The following is a 15,576-nucleotide window of genomic DNA, read 5'->3' on the forward strand; positions in this document are numbered from 1 at the left end:
CTTGGTCTCGAGTCACAGGTTGTGGCAGGGATGGAAGATAGCAGTAGATGTTTCCTTTAACGTAAACTATAGTCTAAAATATATTGTAACACGACGAAGTGTTAAATATATGAAAACTTGACACTTTGCGGTGCTTTAAAATTGGTGATGCTGAAGCACAAGTTACCTGTAAAGAAAACTCAAAAAAGTTAAAAGACGCTTGAGGAGATGAAATTAACCTCAAACGCGCTGTCATCTCTAATATTCATCGTGTATGTACCTAGACAAGATAGTAACTGATCATCGGAGCTTATGATCAGTGTATGACTAAAGTCTAATTACAATATTGTGAACCCGTTTTGAAGAAAATGATTCTATACAGGATGAGCATTGAACCTTCTTCTGTACATAGCTAATATTCTTACTGCATTCTGGTTGGATATTAACAATTTCTCAAAGTTTGGCTGCAGCAACCCGTTTTAAATCATTAACTTGTTTCTTCTTGTAGCTGCAGCCCTTAAGCTTGTTACTAATGCTTTAACCAGAAGATCAAATGCCAATTTCCCCAGTAAACATGGATGGGTGCTTCTAAAATGATCTGCTTACCACAGACAACAAAAGATGTCACTCTGATTGGTGAATTAGAAGAAGCTTCAACAGGGAATAGCTGGCCATTTATAAACGCGGATGTAAACACCTTATCAATTCCATACATTCTCCTTGAAGGGACCAGAATCCTGTAATAAATTCATAACAAGTTTAACCTGTAGGAAAATACAAGAAGATAGTGATCAGTTAAAGCTCCTCAAAGCTAGAGTGTCCATATAAATGTGGTTCCATCATCAGAAATTTGGAGATAATCTAGCAAAAGCAACTTAACGTCTTTATTTTCATCAACCACATAAAGATATTACTTAACAGATTTAGAGATTTTTGTATAGCAATCTAAACTAAGCTACAGCTGAAGTATTTTGGAGGGGAACAAACACAACAAAAACAAACCAGTTCAGACCGATGGGAAGAGACCATTAAAGAAAGCCCATAGAGGCCTGTTATCAGACTCTTTCATTTGATTTATTTCCAGGCGTTGTATGACTAAGGTAAGAGAATAATTAACTATTTGTCCCAGAGAAAAGCATATTGATCATCACATTGTTACCCATCAACCTCAATAAAGTAGTATTTAATAATTGATTTCTAGACTCATATCCCAATGGAGAGTTTTCACTGCCTTGGGATTGTCAGCAGACGGCTTTTTATGTAGTCCCCAAGATGGTCACTTAGCATCCATAATATGAGGTTACAGACTGATCAGAATTCTGGAACCTATTGGCTTTAAGGACAGGAAATTACAGCGACAATGTGCCTTACAAGCTTTCTGGTATTCGATTAGGTAAAGAAGTGTTCAAGATAACCTTGTGACCTCGTCGTTTATGTGCTTCTGCTCATAAAATGTGTCCTTTACCTATTATGGGAATATAAATTTTTTATTTTCTAGATTTCCTTTGAGGAAAGAAACATTCAAGAAAAAGGCAACAGTCATCCAAAAGGCTGTTCATTGGGAAGAATAATCACCTGAGCTGTTTCTCGTACCAAGAAATCATTAATGATTCTCTTAAAATCCTCATCTAGAACATAGTGACAGCTGTAAGTAGTTACTGGCATATATCCCCTTTGAATTTTGTGTTCACCCTGAGCACCAGCCTCTACTGTGCTAAGATTGAGTTCAATCGCCGCGTCTATGGCCTGAAAAATAGATCAAGGGTACTAAAATATGAAATTTCAAGCAGGAAAACATTAAAGACTCAAGAGGAGCCTGATTAACTTCTGAACCACTTAGAGGCTAATTCTTGAAACCATACAAATCCACACCATGAAAAACACAAGTAGCTATCCTACACTGTTGTCATAAGTCAAAAAACCTGCACGCTGCATGGCACATTCTTTTCTTACTTTTAATTGATGGTTTAAAATACCTGGTAATAGCATGCTTCAAAATGCAAATTCGCATAGTAGACTCCTGGGAGGCATCCCCATAGTCGTCCATACAAGGTATCTCCTCCAATAAGATTAAGGGCTGCAGCTACAAGCTCATCACTTTCTTCCGCAACAACAAGCAGTACATTGTCACCCATCTTTGCACCCATAAGATGAAAAAAGTCTCTCGTTAAATAAGCAGTACCCCACCTAAAGAGAGAACACAGATTAGATAATGCAGGTACTGAAATACAACTGTAAAGTACACCAAGTAGAATATATAGCTGATTAAAGTTTAGTTAAGATAGTTTCGTAAAGAGAAAAAGTTAGTGGTCCAAAGAAAAGAACTCCTACTTGTTATCGGTTGTATTTCTGTAGAACTTGTAAAATGTATCCCAATGGCTGGCCTGTCAATACCAATAGACAAGCATGAAAAGAAAATTTACAATCTTATTCAAGGACATAATAATAGTTGCATGTGACTCGGGGTTTATGTGCCTTAAACAAGAAATCAACCGTTCAACCTTAGACCCCTCGTTCCCCATAGCCTTTTTCTGGCCTGGTCTACGTCCAGACCGTAAGGTGTTTCAAGATTCACAACATCTCTAGATTCATTGTTTTTAAATAACTGAACATTGTAGCCTATTTTATATGATATTCTAGGATATCATCTACTTAATTAGGAGAATAATTTACTTACCTTGTTATTAGTAAAGAATAATTCACATTATTCTACTAGATTAAGACGCTGCATTAGAAGTAAACAGTAAACCTAATAGCAGGGCCAAAATAGCCCCAAGATGCATCTTTGAATTTGATTTAGTGCTAACATAACAGGCTAGATAGAATGATCATAGCACCGAAACTGTGTCAGCTCAGCTCCATTACTATATCTGTCAAAGTTTGAAGCTAAAGTAACACATAATCTTGAATCTTTCACTCTTTCACGGCCATTACATGTCAAAGATAGAAATTTAATTCCACTCTCATTGGTCAAATTGCTAATTTAAAAGATATTCTGAATCTACAACACTCAGTTTAACCTGAGAGGGAAACATACAGAAAATATTTAAATATCCAGTTTGAAAAATGAAACATTAAGATAAATCTAGTTCTTCAGTGAACAACAAATATCCCTCTCGATCGGCTCCATTCTTAGAATTTTTGTTTGGTCCAACATGGTCATTATTGTGGGTAGCCCAAGTCTACTCTTTCGAAAAGGAAGCAATACAGGAAGAAGTCTTTCTTATCCGCTGGAGATCTCGAGAAAATACGCTCGCTGATAGTAAAGGATAGAGAACCAAAACCAATAATGATAGGCGAAGCTCTCTCATTATCATCTCATGTCAAAACCATAGATTCAAAGAAAAGGGATCAAAATACAACCAAGGGATCATATCTACTAATTCTTTTAATCCATTTAGTAATAGGGATCTTGAACTAAGACAAGACGCTAAAAGCTAAAACATCACCCAGTAATCAAAGTTAATGGAAAGGACTCAAGGAATAGATCCATATAAAGGATAATATGGTCCCTTGATCAGTCCCTATGATATCACATAGTTCTCAAGCAGGGAATACAGAGCTGCATCAGTATGTATGAACCAAATAGAACAAGTGGCAATACATCACAATAAATGCTGATGCAGTGATCAAATGAACATGCAGCAATACATCACAATACATAAACTGCTGTTACTACCCTTGAGTCAAATATACCCTGTCCCAAAAAAGTCACCTATGCTCAAGTAACTAATCAAATGGAAAGTCAAAAGCTGCTAAAACACACCTTGATTTCAGATCCTCTTAAGCGTTTCATGGTCACATTTTGGGAAGATATCTGAAATAAGATAAGATCTTATGAGTGTGTGTGTTTTTGGTAAGTTGAGTCTTATTAAGAAACAGTACCAAGAAAGCACAGAAGCAAATACAAAAGGCAGGACTTGTTTTACATTAGATATTCAGGGATTCTAACAACTCCAGCATGTGCAAATTCAAAACTAGCTTCCCTTTCATCCAGAAGTACAAATTCTGCATACATCTATACTTAGCAACAGATATCATCTCCTTTTATCTGTAAAAAAACACCTCCTATTTCTTTCAATCCATATAGTCTATGCAATGCACAGAGGAATAGTCATCCATATCTTCTTCTGAAATTTGCCAGTATAATATTTCTTCCAACAGAATAACAAACTTTTACAGATCTTATGAGTAATTGCATATTTGAAGACATTGAGAAGAGAGGTAAAAGCTGTATTTAGCTGATTATGAAACTAAAAGGAAACAATATACTCCTCTAAGAAGAATCTTCATGCGATAGAAATATGTAAGAACACGGGATAAATAAAAGATGGTACTGCAGCAATATGCAACATGTCAATAGCCATACATCCATGCCAATATAGTGACGCTGCAGATGTGGCAAAACTCAATAAACAATAATAAAGCGTTGTTTATACAACAAAAATAAATTTCGTTTTTAATTGTAAGATAGTAAATATAAACACGTTCCCAGCAGGATTGGATATAATTTAGATGTAAGACCAAAGTCCTCTAGTGATTAGGTTTTCTGAAGCAGGGAACTTTCTATGTTCTGTGTACTGGAAACGTGTTCTTTGTCATGTGATATATTCTAATGAACTGCTCTATGATACAAGTTTCGGTACGGGCATGCGCAACCAAAAGGGCATGTCTAATTATTATTATACACCATGTTCATTTTTAACTTTCTCCAAGCTTAGACTACTGATAAAACCAGTAATGGGGCCTACCAAATGCCCCAACCCCTCATCCAAGAGAATACTCGCGTGGTGAACTTTCTAAAATTATTACTGACAAAAAAAAAACACAAACATGTTTCCAGTAGGATCAAATATAATCTTGATGTAGGACCAAGTCCTCTTGTCATTTGGTTTGCAGGGAACTTCTAATGTTCTGCATATTACAGACTTGTTCTCTTTCGCATGATATATTTTAAAGAACTGTTTTATGATAAAGAGTCTCGGCATGGACATGTGTGACCAAAGGCATGCTTAGATTTCCTTTAAGATACAAATACTTCTCTTTATACAGCCTTTTTTGAAAACCTTCTAGAGCTATTTACTGACCAAGCAATTTTTAAGGAAACAGCACACTACTTCTACAAACCTTCTTGCGTTCTTGGCGAATGTTTTTCCTCTTACTTTGCTTCATGTCCATCAAAAACTCATCAAAGCTGAACATAAAAGAACAAACTTATAACAATCAAAAAGAAACAAAAACTCATTTACATGATGTAGTGGTAAATCAGAACACATAGAAGTGTGGAAAAAATGTAGAGGTCTATATAATGCTCATCAGATAAAGCAATCTCAATTCCTTTGTTGGCTTTTTCTTTTTTGGAGATTAATTGCGGTGTCCTCTCCAGCTTGTGCACACCTCAATTAATTACCTTTTACCTCCCATCAACACAGGAACAAGGTCACTATGTCTATCAAGGTCTAGAGAGATGAAAACAAATCAAGTATTGTGACTTGTGCAAGATTTGAACCTTAGTTCCCAAGGTTACTCCAACTCTATCACAGCGAGGCAACCCCCTTCCATGGATTTTGTGATAGAAGCAGTACCAGTTCTAGAAGAAACCCATTTAACTAGATTACAAATAAGGTCTATCATAAGCATCAAGCCCCTTCATCAATCATCAACCAGGAGATGAGCCATTCGGAATCTATAGTACGATAGTATGTAATATGACCAAATGAAATAAGATCACCTACTAAGAAGAAAAAGAACAAACTACAAGCTACTATGTGAAATTTGTTCTTCAAATTTCAGAGCAACTATCTCAAATATGAAGTAGATCTACATACTCACTTTTTATAATTACGATTTTTCCAATGATACTGCATTCCAATCCTTTGCAGAAAACCTTTCTTCTCCAACTTGTGCCACTCATTTGCAGTGGGAAAAGTAATATGTAGAGATGAAACGTTAAACTGTCAAGGTAGAATGTCATAAGAATACAGAAAAATGGAGCATTGTTAGGCATATGAAATTAATCAATGCATCCCTAACTATGATTATCGACTGAACTTAATAAGAGTTCTGGAACAGTTATTTACTAATAAAGGACAGTTATTTACTAATAAAGGTATGGGCCACATGGCAAAATATGAAATAATGTACTAGATTCTCCAGCTAATCACTTAGCACGAATTACTTAATGTATCGTTAAACTATGTAACTCAACAGTAGTACAATTCAAGAAGCCAAAAGAAGGAAATATTTGAACAAAAGAAACAGAGAGGAGCTAATTCATAAGCTTTGTTGCTCAAGAAGTAACTTCAACCAAATGAGAATTTTGGAGATTTTAATGGCCCTATCAGAAATCTTTTTCCAAATTGACCGGGATGGTACTGGTCATTTTACAAGAATGATGCCCCAACAACACATTTAGCATGTCTTATGCCATGTGCCTCGACCTTTGTCAGCCATACACACATGTTCCTTTGATCACACAAATAATGTGGGTTTTCCTTCTTAGGGTGTTTGATTATCAAATTCGTAATCATAATTCTCAACCAAGTTATTTGACATGCTCTGTCTTATAGGATGCACATACTGAACCGGTAGAATTGCAAATTCCTCAATTGCCTTCTGAGTTTTTCTACCAAGCTTTCACAATTAAAGGTAGCATTGACATCACTAGAAAGTGTCATAGACTTTAGAGATCTCCTCCACAGAACAGATTTATCTTCACGCTTCTTATAACTTAGAAAGACATGACACCTTCCGTTAAATAAGGATAACAGAAATATTGGCTTGAATATGCAGGATCTTCCATAAACAATGAGCAACAATTAATAAAAATAAAAAGAATCAGACTTACAACTGGACGAGTTTAAAAAGTATTTATGAAATCCAAAGTATTATTAAGTTTGTTTGGACATGAAGAAAAGAATACCTTGACTGCCAAATCCTTTATTGCAGAGACCAGGATGTCAAAAACTTGATCTCTATGTGACGTGTTACGGACCAAGATCCTCGGGCCAGTAACTGGAGTGAAAGGCACCGAGCATTGCAGCTTTGGATAATAGCTCAAACCATAATTGTAATAGGCATTTGCCCAAGAATGATCGAATACATATTCACCATAAGAATGGCTGCAAATTTGGATCAGAAGGAATTAGCTTCAATGCATATCCATTTCAATACAGTCCTGTATCCAGTTGAAGAAACAAGTGAAAAGCATAGTCCACATATAGCATGGCAGATGTTAAACCTTTTGAGATAAAGAGGAACAACACCTAAAATATTATTACTTTCATCCTCAGCAATGATGTGCTGTGGTATCCAGCCAGTTCCCTGAGAGAAGACATAAGCTTTTCTTCCATCAAAATGTGGTCATAACAAGGGCAGAGGCAGCATAAATTGAAGATTCTGAATATAGAAGATAGATGAGATACATGATTAGATGCCTAGGTCTCTCATGAGTTGATTGAATGAGAGTAGGCTCACAGCTATTCCAACAATGATAGGAAGATATAGAGAGAACATAACTAAGAAATGGTTGAGAATAAACCAGTATAAATAAGCAAAAGACAGAATATTAGCCACAACTGATATTATTGAAATACGCATGCAAAAGCAACTGTTTACTTATATAAAACACCAGTTAACACAAAAAGAAGACACAGAGAGAAAAAAGAAACAATGGCAAGCGTGCTTCTCTTAACCATGCAACAAATAACTATTAAGCATAGCATTTTCAAGTAAAAGTCGTCAAGGTGATGATTGATAACCTCAACGGCCGAGCCAGACTCCTCTAAGCTCGAAAGAAAACCGTGTGAGAGGAAGGGATTAAACTGCTGAGGACCGATGGCATCAAGACTGCACGAATCCCACTTATCTGGTGAAACGTCTGAGATTGAGGAAACCACAGAAACGGATATCTTTTCAGAAGTTCCTGTATCCCCCTAAAACAAAAGAGAAAATCTATTAACATTTGAAGTAAACCACCACTATAACTACCATAACTTTCAAAAGGAACAAAAGGGCGGGGGGGGGGGGGGGGGGAGGGGGGGGGCGAAACCCAAGAAATACCAGTGTGTCTGCCCCTGATAAAGTGAATTCCCCAAGTGAAAGAACCTTGTCAGCAGGCTTCACTCTTCTTCTTGAACCCCAAAACAGTGCTTTTACTTTGAAAATACAAAGTGAATTGTGGGTAAAGTGCGCAGATGAGGATTTTCCCTACAATACAAAACAGAAAACAGAAAACAAAAAAACTATTAACCCTTGTTGTTGATGCACCCTCAAACTAAGAATCGGACTTGGAATTCCTTTATAATTTAATGAAAGCAAAGCTATTCTGAATGAACTCAACCTATTTAAGCGAGCTTTGCAAAGTAAGAACCGACAATATTATTATTAAGCTAATCGATTGATTGAATGAAACACTTTCAAAGTCAATTTTCTAAAGAGAAAAATAGTTGTGTGAGATAAGAGAGAGAGAGAGAGAAGAATGAACAAGTACAAGGTGGAAAGGAACATGGCCTAGAAATGGTGAAGAAGGAGCTGCCCCTGCAATGGCCATGGCTTCCCACCACCAAGTAGATAATTGATTTAAAACTATCTATTTATTGCGTCAATTCGTAGCCACCAAAAACTTACAGCCTTGTTCTCCCCGGAACTCGAGATTATAATAGTCAAACAATTGAAATACAGGCTTGTTCCATTGGTTAAAGCTTTTAGTGTTCTCAAAAAGAAAAAATTGTGATGAAAAATGTAATATTTAGTCTGATTTCGTTCTATTTTAGAAAATATTTGTCCATATAATTTGATAGAGGTAATGTTGGCCTTAGTAAAGCTTATCATTGCCTTCTTACTTTTGATATCTCACATATAGTTATATTTCTTACTTTTGATATCTCACATCATTAGTTGTTTATTGCATTTCAATGTTGCTATATTTTCTGCCTTAGTGAAGCTTATCATTGCCTTCTTAATTTTGATATCTTACATATAACTATATTTTTTGCTTTTGATATCTCACATCATTAGTTGTTTATTGCATTTCGATGTTGCTATGTTTTCTGCCCTATTTTTCTTCTTTGTACTTGAATTTGCTGCATTTGAATTAAGTGTCTTTAAGAAACAACCTCTTTACTTCCACAAAGTAATGATAAAATCTGCGGACACTCTATCATTTCCAAACTACACTTGTGGATTTCACTGAGTACGTTGTTATTGTTGTTGATCCCTGTAGTTACTGCTGCTCATTCGAGAAAGTCTTCACTACGGTTTGCCTTTTGTTTGTTTGGACCAAATGGTTTGGCTCTTTTTTCAATTAGTTGTATGGACGAAATATAAAGGAAGAAAATGCCATTTACTTGGGTGAGGATAACCAGCCGATACATTAGCAACTTTATCAAACAAATACACAAAAAAATTACATAAGCCTAAACTCCCTTCGACTCCCTCATAGTAGCTCAAAACCTTACAACTGTTTCAAATCTCCTACACTCACAAAAACATAAGACGACTCTGGGGAGAAAAATGATATCATACTCAATGGAGTCAAAAACTTGGTGGTTTCCATCATTCTGCTGCCTGCTAAAGCTAGTATGTCACTTAACTGCTTAAACTTACACCGAAAGAGATGCCCCATTATCAGCCATGGTTAAATTTAGTATCATATTAGCTGCCTTTGGAGCCCTGACAAGGTAGAAGGATTTTAAACATAAGCAAACTTCTAGAGTATGAAATTCATCTTGAAGCAAATGCAACAACTTCAAGCTTGAAACCCCAAGTGTAGCATTCCAAGACAACCCCAAATACCAATTGAATTAAGAAAATAAAATTCCATTCAAACAGCAAAAGCAATTGTATATAAGTAGTTCTTAGTTCTTGAAAAGTTTGAGGAGAGGAGGGCGAAGTGGAAGGTATTAAGTACCATGACTCAGGTGTCTGGTAGAGGGATGCTGAATTGCCAAAGCACGACTGAAGCATATCCGTGTAAATGACACCAGGATTAAGTGCAACAGCTGCCATTCCAGGGGGCAACTCCTTTGCAACTGACGCTGTCAAACCTTCAATTGCCCATTTTGAAGCACAATAAGGTGCCACCTGTGAAGATTTAATAACCAGGTCTCAACATCAGTGATATAAGCTAGTAATAATAATCTAAATAATAGGCTTTCTCATCATCAATTTGCATCTGGTAATCCTACATACACTAAGTTTCTTCCTCATTAACGTCCAAATTTTGAAGTGCCAGTTTAAACGTTCACATCTAAGACCCAAAAACAAATGCAACTTAGGTTCTTAAATACTTAAAGGATCATGTTTGAGTTCCATGGTCACCACAAGTCATCTAGTGCAAATGTTCTCAAATGTCACCCAGATTAACCCATCAAAATTAAGTTCATCAACTCTTTACATACTTTGAAATCCCTCAGTTGTTAGGGACATAAAATATGAGATCTGATGCACAGCTGGCTACAAGAACCATCATTTTGGTAAATCATCAGCAATATGATTAACAGACTAGAGTAGAACTCTGAGAACTTATGCAGTTTTGGTGATTTCAGTAGAAACTGAGTTTTACCTGTGCCGCGCCAGATCTTCCCCATCCAGAAGACATATTTATGATCACTCCTTGCTTCTTCTCAAGCATTAGGGGAATAAAGTGACGCAGAACATTTGCAGTTCCTTTCAGGTTAGTATCAATGACAGAATCAAACTCTTCAGCTGGCACTTCCCAAAGTTTGTTGTTCCTATTAATAGTTCCCGCACAGTTCACTGAATGAGGTTCATATTTTAGGTTCGTTTGAATGAGAGATAACAAAGACCAGTATAAACAGTTGATTGTCAATTTAAAACCATAAAAGTGTAACCTGTCAATTCAGCAAACTTCAACAGGTTGGGTGAGTGACATAATTATAAGGGTTAAATTTGGTTAACTCAAATTAACACATCGAGAAGACTGGGTCAACATAGGCTAGTTACCGACCCATATAAACCTGGAGCTTTGTCACATCACACTGTCTCCAAAAAAAAAAAGAGGACAAACAAATGGCTTTGATGAAATATATAATTTTATTTTATTGCACAATGAAGCACTTTTAAGCAACTCAACTTTACAGCTATAAGCTAGAAAAACATAAGCAAATAGAACAGTAGTGTTGAGTTAGGTGGTTTGAACTATAAGCCGCTAGTCAACCCATCTTGATCTAACTCATTTCGACCTAAACAGACTTAGAAGAAATAGAGTCATTGACCCATTCATTGATTCAACCAATTTTTCTACCTATATCAACCTAACATTTATATTTCAACACTCCTAGTTAAGAGTAAATATACATCTAAACTTCCTACCTTTATTTTATAGCTAGAAACTTACCGTCAATGAATCAATCAACCATATATCCATCAGAACCTAGAAAATGAACCTCAGTCATTTATAAGTTTGTTTTCAATTTATTATAAGACACAAATTATATCCCCAGTCCCAGCAACTCGACTTGAGACACATAAATTTTTAAAGCATGTGTCAACAGGCTCATCAACTAAAGGTGCATGCATATACAGCTAGAAGCTGCAGCATTTAACTTCAAGTGCATGAATGTTCACTGCCAAAACTAAAAAAATGCACTAAATGCTTAATAACGGCAAAAGAATGAAGGCACAATATGGCATAATACATACTGATGAACAGCACAGAGCCTATGGCTACACTGGGCAGTCTTGAAACAGCTCAAGAAATACAAATAGAGAATATAAGCCACTTCAACAATGAGAAGTCGGAAGCACTTGTTTTACCCTGTTCTCTAAGTAGAAACCAGAACCAATATGCTCCCTGATGCTAAGAAATTTGATTATCATCTTCAGAATAATTTTGTTATTCTTAAAGTAAAGATATCATCAGGTAGTGAGTGATGCATAATCAAAGCGCAAAACGTCAGAACTCCAGTACCTAAATTAGTATGTATGTGAAGATTAGCTTCAGATCCTCAAGAACAAATATACTTTTTTCGTTTTTCTTTCTGCAAAAAGTATATTTGTACTTGAGGATCTGAAATTTTCAGACAAATATGTTCTCATCTATCAGTGAGAAGTAACATCCTTAAATAGGATCAACTTTCTCCAATTTTTAGTTGGTCCACCGCAGAGTGCTTTCACCGACAAGATATTCTTTCTTTAAATTAAAAGAACTCCCAGAATTTCAGAAAATCTCGTCTGAAATATTAAATAGTAAAAAAAATTGATTCAGCGTTGTTGATAGAGTGACAGGAATACGATTGCACTTAAATATTTGTAATGATATTAAGATCATTATGTCCTTCGATTGATATTTTTTAAAAAAAACTGTACAGCAGCAGCAAGGTTGTAAACCAAGTACCAATGATATCAGGAACACCCTTTTTCTCCATAACAGCACGTGCAAACTCTTCAACACTGCTATCTAGACTCTGAAATTCCAAGGAAAAAACACAAACTATGTTAATAGATGCATGTAGGCTGATAAGTGATTTTGTCAAACAAATTAACGAAATTATATAATTATACGCACGAACACACACATATATTCATTCTTGCAGTCAACCAATATGTTTATTCGCCATAATAACATTCAACTATGACAAACACCTAAGCTTTAGATTAGAGCAACATGGAGAGCAAGTACTCAGGAATATAAACAGGGTACAAAGTATTGATTGAGGAGGTGCTTAAAAACTTGTAAAGTTGTACTCAACTTCAAACATGTCCTCCCTCTCTCCTTAACCAACAAGGGCTTTTACTATTAGTACTAGTGTCTTTTCTTTCTCCACTCATTGGGCATCCTACCACTTCTGAATACACCATTGAACAGCTTGGTAAGTCATCCTACACCACCTGTCCAAGACACTTCCAAAATTCAAACCTCTATAAGGATACCATTTGGACCACAAGCCCTTCTAAGTGTTATTCATGGCATCCTTTACCTCAGCCAACCTAATTCTACGACTGCATCTATTTTTCTATTTTTTTTATAAAAAAAAAGGGGGGGGGGGAGGACTGGCGTATCTTCATTATATATTTGGGTCATTTAAAGTTATCATTTGAGTTCTTGTCCCACGTCATGTTGCCCAATCCTAGGTTATAGTCCTGAACTCAATCAATTTGGGACTCAGCTTATTCTCCATGAACTTCTCACCAATTAAATAAGTAAAGAATACACTATTCGCCCGACAGAAATAACCTTTACATTTTCTTTGTCTTCCATTCAACTCATCCTATCAGTCTTCCACTCAATTCATCATCATTGTTTATAAACTAACCATACCCAGAACAGCCAAAACCCCACTTCAACTAAAATAGTTGATATTTGTAGGGTGTCCTCCCCCTTTAGTCTACAGACCTTATTTTCAGCCTATCCACTTGTGCATATTTGCAACTTGGATTTGTCAACTATATGCCCCACGATGTCTTATTCAGCTAAAGAAGTAAAAATAATGCATTGAAGCTATTAGTATCCGGTTCAAAGAAAATGAGCTTCTTCTCTGTTCCCAATCTTCTATCCGTGCCTCTTTATTGCTTAAACTAAAACTAAATGCAAGAAATATAAACCGTACACCGGATGGATATATAATCCTTATTTCTGCAACTACTGCTGAGTTTCTAATACATAATTGAAGCAATATCTCAAAAAAACCACAACAATTTTCCAAGGAAGCGACCTCCATACCACAGTAAATACAATGAAATAAGCATCAAAACCGACAACATTACAGACAAATGCTGATCCAGAGACAATGACCAACTCGAGTAAACTATTTAACTGAATTATTTAACCAATTTTCCTGAGTAACTAAACAGAAACCAAAAGAGAAAAAACAACATGAGGTATAGATTTGAAATGCAACTTCGACGGATGCAAATACAGCTCACACGTAACCGTATACAACGAAGAGGACGGGGCGAAGAGAGAATGTGAAATAGAGGATTACCACATCGACGCTCATGAGGAGGTGTTTGTTCTCTGAAGGAGGATTAGTAGATGAAGCGAGCTCAGTTTGAAAGGCATTGAGCTTGTCCTGAGATCGACCGCAGCCGATGATGCAGTGGCCTCTCTTTGCCACTTCTAGGGCTAGGGCTTTGCCTAACCCTCGGCTCACGCCCGTGATTAACAACGTCCGTATCGATCCTCCGGCTGATCGCATACTGGAATTTACTGCCGGAGTTGGCATTGGTGGTAGTGTCATGTTTTAAAAATAAAAAATAAACACAAGAAGTCCGGTTCTTATACAGAATCGCTGCTCTTCTTCTTCTTTTTTTTTCCCCACGGATAAATGCTCCTTTACTCGTTCTATTTTTGTTTGGTCAATTTTTCTGTCAAATATGTATTTAAGGAAAATATTTTAAAACTATAAAAAAAATCCATTTTGGTAACTAATTTTTTTTCTTAAAAGAAAATCTTCACAGCTAAATTCCCACCGCCACATATTAATTGTATGTTATTATCTCAAATTATTTGTTAATTTATAAAATTAAAAGATAATTATTTTTTTATTTTATTTTTATAATTAATTCTTTGTTTAAAAATATAAACAAGTTTGTAAAGTTTTAAAAAAATAAAAAACGGATAAATTGATAAAATTGTTCTTCTAATTCATGATTTTTTGATGAACGTAAAAGGGAAAAGTGGATAACTAATATGGAATTTAGGGAGTAATAATATTCATCGATTGTTGTAATTGTTATTTCCACTATAATTGTAACTAGTTGAGTAATTTGTTCTAGTAGTATTTCTCTTAAAGATGGATATATTCATATCTAGAATCAGAGTCAGACTTTACAAATATGTGATAATTATTTTGATTTACTTTTATTTTTTGTTTTGAATTAAAAAGATAACGTTTGAACTAGAAATGAGAGATGATTCATTATGAGCAGTCTTACGAAATTAGACTGAATTAGCATGCAAAATTAGACTAGATTTCAATTAATGTGTATGTCTCGTTCGTCCCTATACAAAATTAGATCATTTTTTTCTTTGTTCAGTCTTGTGTAAAAATTTCTTAACACTACACATGCAATTATAATTGCTTTGTGTACTCACATGCAAAATAGTCAATTCCTCCCACGATCCTTTCATCTCTGACAAAAAATTAACTCCCATTGAAGGTACCTCGTATAATTCTTTTTTTTTCTTCGGAATTTGCATTCTATTTCACTAAAAACAATTGAAACTAATGGTATTTCTAAATTATCTATGGATGCATGTATAAAGCGGACATCACGCACAAACCATTGATATTGAATTATTCATCTATCCGACTAAATTATTACGTAGTTATTTTGATTAGATAGATCACCAACTTTGATTGCCATTGAAAATCAATAAGACTAGTCAAAAAAAAATAATCTAAAATCAAAATGAAAATAATTTGAATTGAGACTGAAAATAAAATGAAGAACTTATATAAAATACATTTTCAATTATTAATAAAATTTTAAGCTAACCTTACTCTAATACCATATTGAGAAGTGTCACTATTCGTATTGAGAGTCACCACATACTCAATCTCAGACATTAACAATGATGACTCAACATGAGTCCTCTTGGATATAAACAGTGATGCAAATGATGTAATTCAC

The 15,576-nt window shown here is 35.4% G+C and overlaps 2 protein-coding genes across 2 annotated transcripts; both read right to left on the reverse strand.

Annotated features, from left to right (window-relative positions):
• Positions 1-188: 188 nt before the first annotated feature.
• On the reverse strand, positions 189-8,638 carry LOC129885940 (uncharacterized). The gene is made up of 12 exons (XM_055960430.1): positions 8,471-8,638; positions 8,041-8,187; positions 7,740-7,913; positions 7,220-7,302; positions 6,902-7,100; positions 5,812-5,933; positions 5,107-5,173; positions 3,746-3,796; positions 2,311-2,363; positions 1,956-2,166; positions 1,555-1,725; positions 189-743 (listed from the first exon to the last, which is right to left on the reverse strand). The coding sequence occupies exons 1-12, from the start codon at positions 8,528-8,530 to the stop codon at positions 681-683; spliced, it is 1,401 nt and encodes a 466-aa protein (XP_055816405.1). The 5' UTR covers positions 8,531-8,638; the 3' UTR covers positions 189-680.
• A 670-nt stretch (positions 8,639-9,308) lies between these two features.
• On the reverse strand, positions 9,309-14,282 carry LOC129885941 (NADPH-dependent pterin aldehyde reductase). The gene is made up of 5 exons (XM_055960431.1): positions 13,926-14,282; positions 12,338-12,407; positions 10,544-10,737; positions 9,890-10,062; positions 9,309-9,651 (listed from the first exon to the last, which is right to left on the reverse strand). Exons 1-5 carry the CDS (start codon positions 14,178-14,180, stop codon positions 9,582-9,584), a joined length of 762 nt encoding a protein of 253 aa, XP_055816406.1. The 5' UTR covers positions 14,181-14,282; the 3' UTR covers positions 9,309-9,581.
• Positions 14,283-15,576: the final 1,294 nt, after the last annotated feature.

This window comes from Solanum dulcamara, chromosome 4 (assembly GCF_947179165.1).
Source record: "Solanum dulcamara chromosome 4, daSolDulc1.2, whole genome shotgun sequence".
Lineage (NCBI taxonomy): Eukaryota > Viridiplantae > Streptophyta > Magnoliopsida > Solanales > Solanaceae > Solanum > Solanum dulcamara.

Excerpts from the sequence above, each read along its gene's own strand:
- LOC129885940 (XM_055960430.1), bottom strand. The coding sequence starts at position 8,530 with ATGGCCATTGCAGGGGCAGCTCCTTCTTCACCATTTCTAGGCCATGTT. Across the intron at positions 7,303-7,739 it reads AGTCTGGCTCGGCCGTTGAG|GGAACTGGCTGGATACCACA; the intron begins GTTATCAATCAT and ends GTCTTCTCTCAG. Across the intron at positions 7,101-7,219 it reads GTTCCTCTTTATCTCAAAAG|CCATTCTTATGGTGAATATG; the intron begins GTTTAACATCTG and ends CCAAATTTGCAG.
- LOC129885941 (XM_055960431.1), bottom strand. The coding sequence starts at position 14,180 with ATGACACTACCACCAATGCCAACTCCGGCAGTAAATTCCAGTATGCGA. Across the intron at positions 10,738-12,337 it reads GGGTGTTCCTGATATCATTG|TGAACTGTGCGGGAACTATT; the intron begins GTACTTGGTTTA and ends AACCTCATTCAG. Across the intron at positions 9,652-9,889 it reads TACCAGACACCTGAGTCATG|GGCTCCAAAGGCAGCTAATA; the intron begins GTACTTAATACC and ends CTACCTTGTCAG.